This window comes from Sardina pilchardus, chromosome 11 (genome assembly GCF_963854185.1).
Source record: "Sardina pilchardus chromosome 11, fSarPil1.1, whole genome shotgun sequence".
NCBI lineage: Eukaryota > Metazoa > Chordata > Actinopteri > Clupeiformes > Clupeidae > Sardina > Sardina pilchardus.
The window spans coordinates 28,471,686-28,491,782 of NC_085004.1; the positions used below are offsets into that span (position 1 = coordinate 28,471,686).

At 43.3% G+C, this 20,097-nt stretch overlaps 1 protein-coding gene across 1 annotated transcript in view; it reads left to right on the forward strand.

The window, feature by feature from the left end:
- LOC134095309 (protein kinase C-binding protein NELL1-like) overlaps positions 1-20,097 on the forward strand; it is a 143,243-nt gene that overhangs the window by 267 nt on the left and 122,879 nt on the right. The window contains exons 2-3 of the mRNA XM_062548758.1: positions 467-595; positions 18,738-18,888. Of these exons, the coding sequence (XP_062404742.1) occupies positions 467-595; positions 18,738-18,888 (280 nt within the window). The remainder of the gene's footprint in view (positions 1-466; positions 596-18,737; positions 18,889-20,097) is intronic.

Here is a 20,097-nt window from a genome sequence, read left to right on the forward strand (position 1 = left end):
AGAACCCATGCCTCTAAACCTAAACGCTACCCAGTTAGTTATTGTTTTATACATGAGATGTATATATGAGAGACACGAGAAGTCCTCATACAGTACTTGCCTGTGAAATTAGTCAATGAAATTAGTCTGCGAAGTGCAGCGCCCATCATGAATTCTTATACTCTCAGCTGATTTCTTCCATTAAAGCGTAGTACTTTTGAATTAGTCGGGTTTCCCCATGTGAGTTTGAAGGGAAATTGTTTTCTTCTCCTTCAGCCAGAGAGAAGAGTACTCGTAAAGTTAATTTATGTTATAATACCAATGTTTCATACCTCAGCGGTCCACGAGTAATAACCTCTTCGCCTCAGAGATAATATCGGAGGCTGTTTGTCAGTTCCTTTTAGCCCCGCTTGATGTGTGTAGAGAAGCTGTATATCTCAAGACAAAATGTGTAGGCTAATAGTATTAATGTCATGGTCTGCTTCAGTTTTAGGCTTTGGAATAGATCCTGACATTCAAATTGATATCATCAATGAACTGGACACGGCAAACACAACATTTGGAATAACCCAAGTTGCAGGTCTTCATAACAACAGCAAAGCTTTCCTATTTCGAGGTACGTACACATTTTTATCTTGGCCGCTTTCGTATGCACCTAAATGTACTGTAGTAGTATGTCTCAAATTGTGTGTTGGTGTCTTTTGTCATCGCGCTGAGCGCTCCGTTAAGCGCATTGTAGTTTCGCGTGAAAGCTTCATGGAAAGAGTGTTCACGCACATCATGGCAAACACGGTTGGGATGCGTGGTGTTTGTCTGATGCTCGTGATTATATACTGTAGCAATGCGTGTGTGATCCGTGCCAGGTGTCACTGAATTGCCCTGCTTGATGGCGACTTTGGGCATACAATGAAACCTGAGAGGTATTTTCTCCGTAGTGAAACAGTAGTACAGAGAGGGAATGATGTAAGATAAGAAGAGAAAATGCTGGTAATGGTTATGTTTAGATGGCAAGGCAGGCATGGCTTACATATGACTTCAGTGATATCAGGTCGTGGGGTTGGAGCTTTATGTGGGAAGCTTTAGACTAATATACAATGCAAGTTTCATATTAGAACTTTAGTTCAATTTCCAGGGAAATAAATCACAACCATCCAGTCTTAACTGAATGAAAAGCAACATTATTCTTGATGGGCTCCCAATTTGGAGTCATCACTGCAGCAGATGTTAAAATGTCAGTCACCTTTTCTTGCTATTTTAAAATGTATGGGATTGGGAAATATTTTAGGATGTCTTGGCAAGAATATTCATTAAGTGCATCTCTCCGCATTTTATAGGTGATGTGCTAATCTTTATTCATCATTGACTGCAAATGCCTCCTTCCTCTGGTACTGTATGTGGTAATGTGTGGTGTCTATTAAGCTAATAGACTTTTACCAAATGTCTGCTTGGCCTCCTTTAGCACTTTAGCACTCCCCCACTGGTGGCTATCACATGGCTTGTGGTACCCCTCTGCAGACGGTGGGAGGAATCTGATCTCAAAAGAGGCAAAGCTGTGGGGAAATCCATCAGCCTTACTGGCCATTGATGAAGTGTTGCCTGGATCCATAGTGGCCTTTCCTTGGCCGAGGGCCTAAGGGCCAGGCCAGGGGATGCAGGCAGCCTCATTACAGTGGCCGCCGTGGCACAGGGGCAGCCTTTAACTGCTCCAACTGGGTCTAAAAACAGGCTCTTTGGAAGCATGCACACACACACACACACACACACACACACTCACACACACACACACACACACGCACACGCACACGCACACGCACACGCACACGCACACGCACACACACGCACAGCTGAAAACACCTGCTGTAGAGAGTGTGCATTGACCACTCCACAGGCTGTGTATTGACATCTTAACAGCGAATCCCATTCTTCCAGAGGTGTAAGGAGGCAGACAATATTTCCTGACAGATCGTGCCAAACACTGGCTGATCAGTGGCAGGTTGTGGATAGTAATTGCTCTCCCATATACCATTATTGTTACCGGATGATTTATAAACAGCAGATGGTCAGTGCTTGGCAGAAAATGAGGCTTTTTATGAGCTCACGGTATATTTGATTTAGGCATAAAGTTGTCATCTGTGGTGCAATCATTGAGAACCTACATGAGGAAGTAGACATGGCGTGGCATATTCTCTTTGAAATTGACTATTTATTTTCGCCGGAAAAGGATTGATTCACCCAACTGTAGCTTTAAATAAATTCCCGTGAAGTTAATTGCACAAATCTGTTGTACGATGGTTGAATGCTAATCAGATGTGCAATTTATCAGTACTGTGTCAGCATTTTATTCCCGACACTTGCAGAATAATTCCTGTGATCACTGAGGTAAACCAGGAATGCTCAGTTAGTGTGGAAGTTCATTGTTGAGCAAACACATTAAGTGCAATTCTCTTGTTGTGTATAATTGTGCCCACACACATTGGAACTGATTGTATCAATTAGACTCATTGTGGTACATGGCATGAGCATCCATATTGTGTCCCCATAATGTCAGTGTTTGAGTATTCGCTTTCAGTTTGCCATCAGCATCAAGCCTTTGGAAATGTGGTCTACAGTACGTTTGCAGCATTCTTTATTTGGTCACATTAAGACACAGTCTGACAGATATGCTGGTCCCTCTCGTTGTAAGCTTGTGTCAGCCTGTCTGCCATGAGGCTACAGAGAAGCCTTCCATTGGAAAAAGTCGACAGCTTGACAGATTGACAGCACGTTCCTGACTTGTCTTCCTTATTATATATGTGGATTAGGATGTATTTGTTTTTAACAAAAATAAGAAGGGTATTCAAATGGGATGAAAGTCCATTCTCTATTTTTGTCATTGTTATAATAATAATAACAACAACAGTCATAATCATTTCTGCTGTTATTATTTCATGGGCTGACTTCAGCGCCTGGCTGTGGTTTGATATGGTGCTGGGAAGTAGCGGTCTACTCTGAATTGAGATATTGTGGCTTGGCAGGTCACTGCAGAAAACTGATAACCATGTTTGCGAAACCATCCTGGGATAGTCCCTGTGCTGAGCTATGGGATATTGTGTTTTAATGTGAAAACCCAGTCACAAATACAGTGTATTATTCACTGAGAGCATGAAGGAGTGCAACAGACAGGCAGCCATATTAATTTGTTATGTTTTTGAGATACTTCAGCTTGGATTTGCCCATATCAGCCTTCCCAACTCCGCTGTCAGTGTTGATATAACAGAAAATCTGTTCATATTTCAGTGATTTACTGTATGTCTCGGTGACAGACTGTGTATGAGCTTCATCACTGAAGACGTTATGTTATTCCATACATCTAGCAGTCCACCACAGTCATTTGTAAGTTGACTGTAAATACAGTCCTTTGATTCATTCTCGTCGAAACGAGGAAAAACGGTAAATCGGAAAATGATGAGTTGTCAGTTTCTGCTATTGTGTTGGGTTCTCCCTGGCCCATGTCTCCAACATCTGTAGCTATTTTCCTTCAGTGAACCCGCTAGCTGCCCTTGGTCTAATATTTGTAAAAATATTCTATGGCTGTGCATTCACTGTTGTACACATGGGAAATGGAAGGGAATGCCTTCACTGACATTAATACACAAGCATAACTTTCTTGTTGCAAGCTGCCAGTCATTGGGAGGGCAATGGCATAATTTTATGGCATGATGCCAACGGAGAGACCATTCTAATTTAAAGCTCTTTTGCCCACTCACGCAGACTTCAAAGCAGCCTTCCTCAGTCTATCTTGCACCATGTGGCTTTGTGTTTTTCAGGGGGTGTTATCAACAACTGCTTTGCCTTTCATTCTCCCTGTATGTCTGGGACGCACCCCCAGAGGTATCGGCTTCTCATGCATAGTTGAGCAAAGTTGAAAGATTCACAGCGTTTTGGATGCCTGAAGTGAATGGCGTGCCCATTCAAAGAGATGTGGTGATGTCTGATGGTCCGGGCTCTCATGTAGTGCTCCGCAAGTTATGGGCTTTGGGATCTATTTATTAGGACAGTTCTTCTCAGAGGCTTGCCAGCTCATCTGCTCAGCTAGGGAAAGCAGTCAAAGCCAGTGGCATGAGTTCTGAGATTGGATACAAACAGCATTGATTCAGACTCTTATCTCGCTTGCGATCTGTGTCGCCACTCTGCTGATGAGAGCCACAGTGACATTTCACAAGCTGAAACTTTTTTTTCTGAATTAAAGCAACATGATGTAGTTTTTCACATTAAAATAACAGCTTAAAACTTATATTGCTGGTACTCCAGGCACCTGCCATTGAACTATGAGTGTAACTTTGGAGCGGGTCGCAAAGTGACTCCTTTTCGCCCCTTTATGAGGCTCTGGCTTCTCCTTTAGCATATTTTCCAATGTGCAGGGCAGTGCTTGAGATTTTGCTGGAACCCGGTTAAAGAATAAGCTAAAGCGGTACAAGTACATTGAAAAGAAGATGATGACGGAGGATAAACACCAATTCTTGCGTTATGTTGCTTTAATGTCCAACCACACTGTCTTTCTTAGCTTAAATACTCATCACCTCCCATGACAGTCGGAAAATAATTCCCCCATACATCTCAACAAATGTATACGACCACAAGTTGTTCTGTGTCAAAATGCGTCTTTGTTTGGTAAAGCTCCATCTCTGCATCAGTAGAGTCATCTGACCAGAAGTGTGAGTAAGAGTAATCACCCTGTAGTGTTCATGTCACTGCAAATGCCACAATCATTAGTGCTAATGTGTGTTTGTATTGGAATGCTTCCCTAAAACCATACATCCCTGGGTTACACTCATTATCTGGGTGGCTTTCAGGAAGAAAAATGTCAGCACGTGCTTATCTTGCTGCCAGTCCTGCATATGGAAATGAGGACAAGAAAGCCTATTACACAGTAATTAAACTGCTCTTATTTAGTCGGTACTCAGAGGTCCACATGATGAATTCATAAATTAGTTTCATATTCTTATCTTCATCAGCACAAAGATACTGTAGATTATTTTTGTGTTGTGTTTTCCAGATGGCTTGTTTTCTTTTCATTTGATTGTATCAGTATACAAGTCCTGCATTGGTCCTCCTCATTATGTTTACGGTACAGCAGAGGTGGGCTTTATGAGAGATTATTTCAAGCAATTAGCCATGAATTACACATTGTGAACCTGCTGATTTGAGAACAAAGCCGGTCTTGGGATCTCTGTGTCCCTCATGTTGACAAGGGTAAATTACTGTGAAGTCCAGGCTACCTGTAGTGCCTTGTGGTCACAGATAGACAAAACATTTGAGGAATAATTATCATCGAAAAGAAAAATGGATTCAGTTACAAATAGCTGCAACGGAAGTTTTGATGATTAATATGAATTAATAATTTAAGATTTTAGATACATTTCCGATACATGGCACCACAGTGGCGGAACAACTGCACACAGGGCCCTGGGGCAGAGATGGTTGATGGGCCCCCCCCTCCCCATACGCACCCCCCCCCCCCCCATACGCACCCCCCCCCCCCCCCCCCCCCCGCTCCGCCCCCCCAACACGCATAATAAGATTTGAATGTAATGCAAATTGCTTATGTATTATATTTGGTCAATTGTGATATTGATATTGATAAATGGTGCAGTCACTTTAAGAAGAGTCTGAACGGTTCTCATAATGCCGTTTTGCAGGTCATGCTCAAGCTGAAGGCTCTACCAGCTGTAGCTCGTTTGTTTGCACCATATTGATATGATATAACAATATTTGTATTATTACAAGCAGCCTTCATTTGTTGCTTTGGAAATGGAGGGTCCCAAGCTTATATTTCTGTTTGCAAGTAAACGTGCATTTTGAACCTGGTAGCCACTTAGCTATCTGAGTGGAATGCATTCACAAGAATAGTCTAATTTGTGACTCCATTCTTCAGATGGTAAATATTAGGCTAGCTAATAAATAAATTGGCTAAGTTACTCACAGTGAATGCAGCCAATGTAAAATAGTCTTCTTACCAACCTGAGCTTACAAATGGTGAATCACTGGAAACCCGACCATGTCCGTGTAGACACTTATTATATGAACAATAGCGGCAGGTTCAAACACACCTGGCTCCACCGGAAACAAACAAGCTCACAGAGATCCTTTTGTAGCCTGTTGTGATTGGTCATCAGTGTTTGGCTAGTTCACAGGACTGATTTCTCAAGTGGCATTCGTTTCTGAGGGCACAGTGCAGCAGGGGGCCATTGATTCAAGGGAAAGGTCTCTACTTCATACCAGGAGGGGAAACGGTCACTGAGAGACTCGGGTCTTGTGTGACCAAACAGCATTTAGTTGTAGATTGGATTGCAAACCATTTCACATTTGAAAGTGTCAGATGGTATTCAGAACTCATTTGTTGCCATGTTTCCCCTTGACAGCACACCGCCGTACGACACGCATGAAAAAAGAGGTGCTTTTGCACAGTGGAGTTCAGTTTTTGTCAGCGTGCACTGCCATTGTCAAACTCAGTGACATTGTGAGGAATGCGACACTGTGTTGTTTGCCATTCAGTCTGTTTGCGCCTGACTTGTCTGCTGTGGGTTTAAAGCACTGACGGGTGGCGAAGAGCTCTCGGCTGGTGCTTAGCCAACCAGACCTCTGTCACTGTAGTCACAGCATATTGGCCTCTCTTTGTCTCAGGTTGTTTGCAAAGGGGCTGTGCCGATGTCTCACCTTGACTAGTGTGCTGAAAGCTGAAAGCTTGTGAAAGGGGCCAACCCAGCTGTTTGCGCCGCCGCTTCATTCGGAATGTGACACTGCCGTCGTCGTCTCAGAGAGCGTTCTGCAGTGCCGCTAAGTCGCTGATCTCCTCAAAAACCTGATCAAAGGCGGCGGCAAGAAACACTCTGATTTGATTGCTCCTCCAGGCTATGTGCTACTTTGTTGATGTGGATTGTGCGAGGGGAGGAATTGCTGTCGCTGAACAGAATCATTTGTTACAACTCATCTAACACTAGCTATTGAGCACATGTCAATATAGAACTTTGGATTGGGGAAAGCTGCAATCCAACACAGCTTTCATCTCCTTGGCCTACACCACTGCACGTGTTTGACTGCGGGGCTGTGTATTTATGCAGGCATTTTATATGCCTGTTTTTTTTTCATGAGGAAACATCCTTGTTGCAGGCTGTGTCCTATCAGAACAGTAGCTGTACTGCAGTGTGTTGTGTTGTTGCGGATGTTGTTCATATTGCACTGCTAAGGGAGTGCAGTATGCTAACCGTATCGCCTGCGATGCAAAGCTGGAAGTAAAGGGAGCCATTTGAGGTTTTTCAGACCCTCGTTATGCAGAGCGCATCTCTCCAGGCGTTACGAAAAAGTGAAGGAAGTTGTTTGTCAGAAGCGGGGAAACATCTGGAGTGCCATGCAGTTTAATAATTCATTCTCTGTCTTGGTAATCAGCTATGCAGAGAATATGAATCACTGAACTCCTCAGCTTCCTCCCCTAAATTCAGTCCCATGTGAATAATCTGGAGGCGAGACGGGGAGGCTACAGACGCTGCCGAGTGCAACACCGCGCTCTGTTTTGCATTTTTCACTCCGCGGTGTCAGATGTTTATGTCTGTGTAGTTATGCCTCTTTTTCTACTCAAACAAGTGCTCTGAACCTTGCCTCTTCCTTGTCAGGCAGACTGGTTCCTCTGCCCCTCTTAATATGCTCAAAAAAAAAAAATCCTATTGTTTTGGTTAAGTTTTAAGGCCAAGGGAGTAGTGTGTCCTAGTGTGTATTAGCTTGTGTCCTTGAAATTCTCACATCCGCTGTCATGGCCACATTATTTCTCTGTCAGCGTGCGTCTCGTTGCGTAGGGTGTTTATCCGCTTATGTGTCTGCACAGTGCACTAATGGCAGTTCTCTCAGTCACCATTTTTTTTTGTCACCACCACAGAAGGACATTCTGGGGCACACAGAGCAGCTTACTCAACTCAGTTTTGAACCACACTGCTTGAGCAAAGCAATGAAACATTTTTACTTCACCAGAGCTATAAGGGAGTGTATTACATTTTTATCACAATTAATTGGGTTTTAATGAGCACCATTTCACACCTGTTCATCTCTCCTGACGCCTGACATGCATATTCATGGGATCCCATTACTGTACATTGCTTTGCCACATACATGCACAAATAGGTTTGAAAGTATCATTGGAGTACAGTAACAAGCCTTTAAGAGCCTTAATATCTGCCATGCCTGTAGGGACCTTGTGCTGTTTGTGAATTGCAACTATATAACCAGACCACTCACGGCAGTAGTCTTATGCTGACTGTCTGCATAGCTTGTGAAAAGGAAGTGCGGGTATATGTTATGACATAGAGAGCATGCAGGTAGTAATGATTTATGAGTTAGGGAGCAATGACTTACGACTCGTGTCGTTTTGGTAAAGTGAGTGCCGCTGATACAATGCAGTCGGTGTTTACAACCAGGCTGTCGGTTTCTCTCTGAAGGCTGCTGTCTGGAAAATAAGTAAGCTGCACCGTAACATTTTCCTGACCTAAGGTGAGGTGGCCATACATTAGTGTCTCCGTTACCGTTCCGCACCTGCATTTACAGTCCGAGCTGCTGTTCCTCTGGATCAGCTGTACTCCTGAGCAAATGTATCGTACCCAGCAGGAGTTTTCTGATGTCTGGTTAAGGCAGCACCAGAGAGTAATAACTGTCTGGCCATATAACAGCAACTCAAACATCATGTGTGCATCTCAGCTCGACGGAGCAATTCGGCAGCAAGAGGACCCAGACATCGCTTTGGCTTCCCTCCACCGCCGAGCGGCAGAGGCAGAGGCAGGGGAAGAGGAAGAGGGTCTGATTGAGATGCAAATGCTCCGATGGGCTCTGCTCCGCCGGGCCCCTCCGAGGCGTCTGGAAGACTGTATCCATCAGAGAACTCCGGCTCCCTCCGATGGGCCTCTGATAAAGCCTGGGACTCACTTCACAGGCAGAGATCCACCACCCAGCCTGCTGCTGCTGCTGCTGCTGCTACCGCTGCTGCAGGGGGAGGGCTGGGGCTGGGGCTGGGGCTGGGGCTGGGGCTTGGGCAGACCCTGGAGAGGAGCTGAGGAGCGCCTGGCAAATCACTTCCCCCGTCTCATGTGTGCGCGGCTGAGCTTCATCAAGTCGGCCCATAGCGGGGGCCTGTCATTATCAATGTAGAGTCTACATTGTAGACCCTCCCCTCCTCATCATGGGCAGCCAGAGGGTTCTGTAAGCAGCAGCGCTGTGTGTGTGTGTGTGTGTGTGTGTGTGTGTGTGTGTGTGTGTGTGTGTGTGTGTGTGTGTGTGTGTGTCTGTGTGTGTGTCTGTGTGTGTGTGCCAGAGGGGCTCCTGTTGGGTTGATTACAGCTCAGGGTGAGCGGTTTGAACCAGTTGAGAAGTATCTCACGCGTATAGATTCACAGAGACACACAGGTGTGTGCGTGCGCACAAATACATTTGCACACACACACACACACACACGAACACAGAGCGCCAATATGAGGCATGCTGTTCAATATCTTGTGATGCTGCTATGTGAGAAAGTGTTGAAGCATCAGTTAACCATATGGTGCTGCTCATTGGTGCTATGTGTCAGGGGGCCCATTTTAGGTATATGTCAAGTGAACTGTCATCATGAGAATTCTGTCATTTAAATATAATCTCTTTTTACCCACAAAGACTGAAGATTCAAAGTATCTCATCAATGTTTTATTGGCTTAAGGCAAATAAATGTTTCAGTAGTTACGGAGTTTGTCACACAGAGCTAGCAAAATCCTGCCTGGCCATTTCAATTGAATTTTTAGCTGAACATATCTCTCCTGGCAAGCCTGTTTTATTTTACATTCAAATTACCTGGGGGCAGACACAAAAGACAATTCACTGAAAATATAGCCATTTCTATCTTCCATATATGCTGTGACTATAGTCACAAGCTTTCACACAGATGCCACCACTACCATGTTGCATAGCTGACATTGCACGTGGCCACAGCCACAGCCATCGCAGCATGTTAACACCTCTTCAATGAATTGATTAGCGTCCTGGACGGGTGCTGCTGTTCGCAGTGTGATGCTCAGAATCTCGCTCGGAAATCAGACTAATCCTCTGGCCGAGGCCCACGCCCAGCTGCAGTCCTGCCCATGTATGTGGCTGGGTCCAGAAGCGCAGCCCCATGCAGCCCCCAGCCAAGCTCATGCTAATGACGGGGGTACCTGGCCAGCGGTGGACGGCCACGCAGCACACTGCCAGAAGTAGCTGAAATTAGGGCAGCTCCTCTGGGCTCAGCTGATAAGGAGGCGTGGAGATGAGCCTTCCCAGGGCCGCGGAACTCATGCTCGCGTCACCGCAGGCTACAGAGCGGAGTCCATTTATCAATACTCCCCTGGAAGAATAAGAGAGGAAAGCGTGGTTTGTCCAAAGGTGGGGGGGGACATTAGAAAGAAGCTCAGGCATCTTAAAAGTTTCCTCAGATGCCGTGTATCAGATTTTAGGTCTGCAGTATCAGGCACAATTGTGTAATCGCTGGCCTGTACATGTATGTCATGGCATACAATACATAACCATGCCTTTGATTGATTAACAAGCTGACTAAGAATATATTTCATAGAGGGTTAAACTTATCTGTCCTTATTCATCCCTTTATATGGAAAATATCTCAGACACAAAAGAGGTGTAAGATAAGTGTGTGTCATTAACGACAGCACAACACATCTATATACAGGTACAAATGTGTTTGCTTTGTTAAACCAAGCACCCGAAGAGATTTAGCCAACTTGCATTGTAATGACAGGTTGGCAAAGTAGCATACATGCTACGGAGAATAGTCACACTATACATGGCTACATTAGATTGTCTACACATGGAAGACATCCCAGACTTTTGCAGATTTTCAAAACAAAAGAAACAGAGATCAAAGAAAAGAACAAGCAAAGAGTTTTTGAATGTTTCACTGGATTTCACAGTGTATGGAGTTAGTACAGAGGTTGGAGTCTGGTCATCTTTTAAAAGGAGCATATAAAAAATGCCAGAAATGCCAGGCTTACATTATAATGATATTGCTCTAAACATTACAATATAGAATTTGAGTTGGTTGGAGAGCATTATCAAGGAGATACAGATCATAGATTTGTGATATGTAATTTTTTTAAAAACATATCTGTGACTGATGGTGTGGGCTGCAGAATCAGTCACTGGATGGAATACCAATGCTCTTAAAGCTAGAGAAAAGGTAACACTTGACCCTCTCAGACAGACAGCTTGGCCAACCAGTTCATGACTAGAATATTTAGAATCAAATCCTGTGTGTGTAGCTTATTGTTGAAGACGATAAACCCCTTCCCTTTATACACACAGTATTAACAACTGCAGCCTTCAAAAGCAACACACTGTTTGTAATGTCCGTGACCTCCAGATGGTCTTAACCTTGTTTAAGGTTCAAGTGTCCCTTGCTATCCACCTCTTGCCGTTGAGTTAGCTCTTGAACCCTCTGCCAGGAATGTTGCTACCACTGCCAGCATGTGCAGATTCTAAAGAATGTTCTATAGATCTCGCGCCAGGATAGGGATCTATTGGAGGATCCTATTAAAGTCTCTCAAGGGGGTGTCCGTTATGGGATTTGGCTTCGCACGCATTCTGTGATATTGATTTATTACCTAATGGTTCAGGCCAATTTGAGCTGTCACATAATAATCATGGGCCACGATCATGTCAGTAGATAACAACAGCCCCATGTTACTTGCCAAGCTCAATACCCTGTATTGCTTCACTGACAACATTCCATTGAGCCCAGACTCAGTCCAGCAGTGTTTCTCTTCTTGTCTCTAACAGAGGACTGTGGGGTGAGGAATGTGGTACGTTAGCAGAATAAGAGCTAAGGTGTAAGCTATAGGCAATGCCCTTGTGTTGCCTTCTCGTACAATTCTGCATTGGTGTATTTGGCTCAGTTTTATGGACTCCTTTAATAGGTCTCTTGGGCGTTGGAGACTACAAGTTTGTACTGTATATATTTGCTGCCATAACCTCTCCCCCAGTGAGATGACTCTGAGCATGTGCAGATGCAACTCTTTTCTTGTGATGTCTAGAAGATACTGTAGGTGATGTTCCAGTGTGTGTTATGTAAATATTTCATCTGTTTGCTTTGCTTAGATTGCCACCAGTTTAGGGCTGGGATGGTAACCGAATTACTGCAATACCGCGGTCACATGACGCCATACTGCGGGTCTGAGCTTGTCACTGTCATCATTGCAATAAAAAATAATCCTTGAAACATTGGCCTGCACATGTGTGCACATAGTGTGTACTGTGTGGGTTATGTGAGGGACCATCTCATGACATGGATTCAAGGTTTTCTTGAATCCATTCTGAAGCAAACCCGACCTTTCGCTGTGTGTTGGGAAGGGCAGTGTTCCAACATTCCACGTGTGTTTACTCTACGAGAGTAGGGAAGAACCGGCTCAATTGTTTCTACTCTCTCTGTTCAAACTCGATTTACGCAAAGACGATAGACTTGAAAGCTAAGTTTGGTCAGAAAGTGCAGTAGCCTGCCATTCTAACAGTAGCATAAGCATGAACGTAACAATGCTAAAATCATGATAGTCTTGTTGATAAACTGCTGGGTGTGTGTGTGTGTGTGTGTGTGTGTGTGTGTGTGTGTGTGTGTGTGTGTGTGTGTGTGTGTGTGTGTGTGTGTGTTTGTGTGTGTGTGTGTGTGTGTGTGTGTGTGTGTGTGTGTGTGTGTGTGTGTGTGTGTGTGTGTGTGTGTGTGTGTGTGTGTGGGTGTGTGTGTGTGTGTGTGTGTAAGACTCACTCTGTCACTCTAACTCCTACAATCTAGTAACACATAGTACTGTAGCTCCCATCACACATGGATATTGTTTTAAACCTATAAGTCTGCGTTTAATATATGAAATCTTGTGCCCTTTTTCACCTCTTGCATGCACAGAGACGAGAAGGGTATGTATCGTCTCATCTAACTCTGGGGAAGACAGTTGATGAGCTAATTTCCCAAACCGTTGCTGTGTTCCTTTAAACATGCTAACTAATTAGTTCACTTCTGCTGCACTGGGGAAGCATCTCTTCCATTGATCAACAAGGGTTAGCGAGAGCTGAGAATAGACAGTTTTCATCTCCTTGGAGCAACAATCTTCTCTCCAAAATGGGGCGAGCTCCTTGGGCCCTCCTGGTTTAAAAAAGTCTTGTCTAAAGTCTTAAGTGTGACTGCTCTTTGGTTTGCAGTGTCAGTGTGAAATGGTTCTCTGGACCTGTGAATGGAGCCTCAACAACAAGGCAACCCTAGAGCCTGACAGAGGCACCTCTCGGAGAGAATGGTGCTACGCTTAGCCTCTAAAAATCTTGTGCCGAGTCCCTCCTCTTACATCTGTGAAGCCTACAATTGGCACAAAGGAATACTCGTGCAGATTGTGCATGCTCTCAACACCCACCCACGAACCACTCTGCCTGCAAGCAAGCAAGCAAGCAGCTATGTGTGTGAGAGTGAGAAGTTGCATTTTCCGAACAGAGCCTTTTGTAAGAGTATCCAGAAAAGTGAACAGCTGATGTAACTTTCATCAGCATGTAATAAAAAGCCTCCAGACTCAGTGCTCAGTGTTCTGCAGCCGTCGCCTTATTTTTCTGCTGTTACGTCTGTTGTTATGCATTTGCATATGCATGATGCACAGTGTCCCCACTGTCTTGTTCTGAGTGTATGTCATTTTTTTTGTGCATTGTATTTTTCTTATGCCCTTCCAGGATTGTTTTTTTTTTTTTTGTCGTAATTGTTCTGGTTTTATGGCTGGGGTAGTTAAGCACACCGAAGCAAAAATGTAAATGTGATTGGCTTGGCCATGAATATTGAATTTTCTAGACCTAATCTTGGTGCTGGTCACTGCTGACCTTACAGGATGACCTGGCTGGCACGCCAGGAAAATTTGCATGGCAGACATACCTTACATTTATAACCAAGCACAAAAGATACCAAATGAATCTCTAGAGTAATGAATTGCACGTTTTCCAGCATGTCAAAGAGGAAGGTGTCCTGAGACGGAGCGATTCTGAGGATTAAGTCCCAGAACTGCGAAGGTACAAAGAGCAATCCCCAAACAGATGTGCTCAAACACATTTGAGTTTCCATATGTGTTCTATCTGTTGGGCAGTGCTGTTGGCCCACCCGATGACACAAACACAAGCATGTCATGGTATTGATTCATACGCTCAACCGAGCTTGTTTTATATGGATTGGATCCATCCGTTGAGAATATTATCAGGAAGGTGAACGGTTTGACTAGGTTTCATTTCCACAGCACTTGTGTATGTTGTATGCTGATAGTATGAACATGTTTAGTCAGTAGGGTATCATGTCTGTGGAGAGCTTGGAGCACTGATATTTGCCCTTTTGTCCAGCCAATGTTTGATTCATGATTCAGTTTGAGCATGGAGTCTCCTCGGAAAAAAAAGAAGACACAGCTCTCATCTGTAGCAATATTGATTGGTAGTTTTTCTGTGGAGAGAGGGATCTCCAGGTCCTCTCAAAGCCAGGGTTGTTGTGCTTTGGCTGAAAGTGTCACTGTATCAATACCCTGGTTAATATTGCAGTGGACTTGATAGAAGATAGGAAAAAATCATACCATCTTTCTTGTGTGAAATGCTGTATAACTGGTGATGCTTAACACTGAGAATGTGGAGCAAGCTACCACCCCCTAAGCTATTCAAAGTGTTCCATACCTTGTTTTTTAAATCTTTCTATTTAATTTGATGCATTTATGTAACCACATCTATATTCATGTTCCATGCACATGTGAATAACCAGCACAATTATGGGTAATTTCTGTGTGAGGGGAAACTGCATTGCACTTGTATTTTCAATACAAGCATTACATGTACAGTACATGTTAAGAAGAAACAATGTACTGACCACGTGTAGAAAATATCCAGCAATACAGTAATTTCCCGCATTGTGTATAAGCTGCAGGACAGTGTTTTATGCAAGTTAAACAAAACCATATTAACACCATATTAACTGCCCCCTGTATTAACCTCATAGCTGAAGAAATTTAGCAAAATAAGTGTAAGCTGCGGCTAATAGTCGGGAAATTACGGTATAGACATTATCAACAATTAACAACAATATAGATGATATGAAAACAAATGATTCACATATAGTGCAATCGTGTTTGACAGTGTGATCATATTCTTTGTTTGCTTTTCCATCTTAAAAAAAGGAGAATATTGGGACAATGAAACAGTTGTTAAACTGGAATATGCCATTGTAGGCCACAGTCTGCTTCTTTCAACAGAAACATCTGGTAAAATAGTCCTTCAAGAAGTTTAGTATACGTTTTACTTTTATACTTTAAGTACTTTTCAGAGTCTGTGCTTTATTACTTTTACTTTAGTATAGAGTTTGAATCAATACTTAAAGTTAGAATCTTTTTTTACAGAAATATCTGCGCTTCTACATGAGTATGGAAAGTGTGTACTTTTGCCATCTCTGGGGTAACTGTGATGACTAAGTTTTTTTTCTCTTTTTCTCTCTATTTGTGGCAGTTGAAATACTCTGTGATAGACCTGAATACAAGTGAAATATCTTTGTGAACATTACCTGACCATCTGCTTATGAGCGTAGAAATTGAAATATGCCCACACAGTCGCATAGTGAGTGTCAGTTTCCATCGAACTTCGTTTGGCTTCCATGGGCAGCTTCATTCAAAAAAGATCCAAAGACTGAAAGATATCTGCAAGTAAATGTAGGCAAATGTAAGTCGAATTTATAAGCTACCCGTAAACTTAAAAATGGCCGCCCATCCACCATTGAATTTGCTTGTAATTACTGACTTGATATTAGCTGTGTTTGATTGATATAGGTTTCGTGTAAGTAGAATCCTGCCAAAGTCAGACAAAAGATTGTTTTTCTACTCCAGACTTCAGCTAAAATTCAAGGTAAAGCCTTTCTTTGATCAGTCAGTTCTGAAGAGACTACTTAGTTTGATGAACAAGAGACATTTTTTTCTGCCAAATCACTCTGACATCGACATAAACTGAAGCATAAAACCACTGGAACTGAGTTAGTATTCAGTGCATGAGTGGGAGCCGTGTTAAACAAAGAGAGAAATGCGTGACCTCTCCTTTCACTCCTTTGCCGTTTGCCTACTGACAGCAACATTCATAAACCGCAATTAATGTTCAGAAAAAAAAATGTCTCCTGTGCTTCTATAAATGTTCTCAGAAATGATGACAAGTTGGAAAAAAAAGCTTGAACAAACGCTAGCATTTCACCACAAGGCCTGTTCTATGGTCTTTAAAACGACACGTTTTTTCGACAGCAACAGCAACACATATTTTGAGTCCAAATATCAATTTTTGCCAGTAGGCTATAGGCCTACAGTATGTCCTGGCTATAGGCCTACAGTCCTGGCTATGCTTAGATTCAGGTTGTGAATACATGTATAGTTCACTCCGCACAGATCCATAGACGCTGTATAATGCAGCATCTGCTGTCAATTGAATGACTGATTTACCCTCCAGGGGCTTTCCGGAGCAAGAGAAAGGCACACAAATAAAATCTATAGTAATGCGGTTGCTGGTTCTCCGAAGGAGGTCATTTTTTTCCCGACCCACCCATTGACTATGAGACGACACTTACATAAATTCTTGTTGCCTGACTCAGTTTCTGCATCTCTAGTCAGGTGGTAGCTGCAACCTGTGACAAATGTCGAGAGAGACTCAAGCTGTTGACACTGGATGGTAAACACACACACACACACACACACACTCTCTCTCTCTCTCTCTCTCTCTCTCTCTCACACACACACTCACACGCACGCGCACACACACACACACACACACACACACACACACACACACACACACACACACACAAACACACACACACACACAAACACCTCCAGGAGTGGCAAACCTGGAAGCTAATAGCTTGTGCCTTCTGCTGGCGTTGTGTCTTGGTGCTTGGTGGGGGTTGGCCCTGGTAACTCAGATGTCAGATCATTCTGGCTGTCTAAGCTGCTCAGAGATTCTCCACGCTTTGGAGTGGGTAGACAACTTCTCCATCCCACAGCCCTTTTAGAGTTTTCGCGGCAGCTTAGCCATGGCAAGCAACTGGAGACACCGTGACTAACACAGACTGGATTGATGCTGACCCCATCAGTGATGCCATCATCAGGAGACTTTTTTGCAATGGCTGTCGCTGACATATAGATTTGTGTGTGTGTGTGTGTGTGTGTGTGTGTGTGTGTGTGTGTGTGTGTGTGTGTGTGTGTGTGTGTGTGTGTGTGTGTGTGTGTGTGTGTGTGTGTGTGTGTGTGTGTAAGGGTCAGTCACAGCCAAGTGTGTTACCCTGGGGAGAATTAAGAGCTCGGTGACAGAAACACAGATGGATTTCTGTCCTTTCTCAGTAGACTGCCTGTTACACAACAGTGCATACATGGAGGCTGCTTGGGGGTACAGTTTGTACTTGTTTGCCGCAACATACAAATGAACACACACACACACATAGAGAGAGAGATAGAGGGAGAGAGATACTGTAGACAGAGAAAGACCAAAAGACTGACAAATGCGCGCGCACACACACACACACACACACACACACACACACACACACACAGCCTGTTCTCCTGTGGTGTGTCAAGCTTGGTGTTTTCTAAAGCAATGCTGTTTATATTTTAGCCTAATGTTCTGTATCACATTACCATAAATGAAGAAATGTCATTCCAGGCCAGGTGTTCCTAGGTTGTGTTTTGAGGCAGGATGTTTGTATGAAATACCTCCTATTCAGGGTTGAACACATTCCCTCTGTGTTTCAATGAAGCCATAGAATGCACACAGCTGAGAATAGGAGAAATAAGGACTTCGTGCAGTCGTGTCTGACCCAGAGGTCCACTGCCAATTAAGCTCCTGGGGATGCCAGGCGTTTGGAAAAGGCCAGCTTGGCTGCCAGCATGGGATTTTTAGACACACTTTTGCACTCTTAGGGTAGGCTAGGTGAACCCTGCCTGACCTGCGGGCGAATTTGGATTTCGCCCGGCAGCTCAGGCTGGAAACCTGTACATGTATCTCCCCTGCTTCCTGTCCACAACCTTTGGGTCCAATCACAAACTAGCATATCCAAAAGACGCACCGGATCGATGGTCTGATTGCTTGAAGGACTATCCAAGCGTACGGAATATTTGAACGATGCCCATTGATCAAGCTTCTTGTGCAGTAGAAATAAAGTGCAGACTCCCCATACTAATGTTCAATCTCAAACGATTGAGCTTAGTATGGTGATAGCCAGACTACCCTTAGGGCATAGCACAGCAGTGCCAGTTGGCCATTTTTAACAGCTCCTTCTTCCTATGGGTAGTTTCACAATCAAGGGAGACCTGAAAATGAAGCTCTGTTGAAATGTCATATTTATTTTTGTTGTTGTTTGTTTCATGTGTGTCTGTTAAAGGAGGAATATATGATTCATGGCAATTAGCCACTGACAATTATGCTAAAGGTATTTTGAAGTGGACATCTGACATACATTTTTGCACTTTTTCACCAATTATCAAGGTGCTGCTAAACCCAGTCATAATAGTGTAATACAATTATCCAACATGTTAATGTATTGTAAGGTACACAGACATGTATGGATATTGTCAAGCGCTTATCCTGTTTGTGAAACTACCCATATGTAAAGCAATAAGAAACACCTGCCACTGGCCAGCCTGGTTGATATTGCTTGTGGATGCTGCCATTGTTTGATTTCTTCTTCTTCTTTTTTTTTTTTCCAGATGCGGGGAGAGCAGTTCACGCACCAGTGCACCTCACAGACAAGGTGCTGGAGCTCTTTAGGAGTAAAACAGAGTTCACCTTCCTGGCCACCATACAGCAGAAGTCCTCTACATCAGGAGTCCTCTTCTCCATCCACGAATCGGAGCACAGGTAGCATTTTATCACCAATGTCTTGCGAAAACAACAAAGTTTTCTATGATTTATGTTTGTAATGGGCCACAGCCTTTCCCATAGACTGATCTTGAGAGAAGCCCCTGTATTTTTGCTGATGGAGGCACTGGCTGTTGTTTCTCTGCTGTAGAGAGAGTGGAGCAGTTATTATTAATGAGTGAGTGGCTTTGTTCTCGTCTCACTCAGTGTAGCTTGGTGCACAGAGTAATCTAACAGTGTGAAAATGAGAGCATGCTGATGTTTGCCATCTTTTTTCTAGGATTTAGAGATATAAACAGAGTCAGTTAGAGTTCACAAACACGATGCCAAGCTAAATATTTAGCAGTCAGCAATCTTCAGAGCAAATTAAGATTCAGCAGTCTGGGCAGACAGATCACTGCTAATTGAGATTGTTTTTAAGTTGTTATTGATTTCAACATGCTATGTATCCTCCTAAATGTATAATATTGTTCTGACATGGTCAATTACAGCCCCCTATTACTGCTGAGTGTTGTGATGGTTGTTATTGTACAAATCCTGGCAGCTCTACCAGTTCCTTTGTTATTTGTCTCCAGTGTGTACAGTCAAATTTGAGACTTTTTGTCCAACTGGGTGAAAGAATAATAACATATATTTATGTGGGGCCACTTAGGAAAGAATTCATACTGGGTCACACACACACATCAAAATCTCACTATCATTATATCATGCACAGTATCATAATCTCATATATACACTATTATAATCTCACATATACTGTAGGCTATGTAAGGGCCATTCATGATCAGGAAAATAAGTCCCTGAACCAGACACTCCAGCAGGGAGATCTTGCTTCGACGTAAAGGGACTTATTTTCCCGATAATGCCCAGTGTTCTATTCATTATTCCACTTATATGGCTACTTGCCAAAATGAAAGAGATAAACTCCTCATGATGTCTCTTTACATTTATTTGTTACCGTTTCATCGTGGGACACACACTGAATTTGAATCAAACACTCTTAAAAACGCTGCTGATCAACCGTCTGCTTTCACTTTTGAAGTTCTTTTGCAAGAAATGACAGAACTAATTGTAAACAAAGTATATTAGTATTTGTGTGTAAAAATAGTGATGTATATGTCAGATTATGATAGTGTGTGTGTATGACAAGTATGAATTATTTCTTAAGTAGCTCCACATAAATCTTCATGTCTATGTGGCATGGATTAA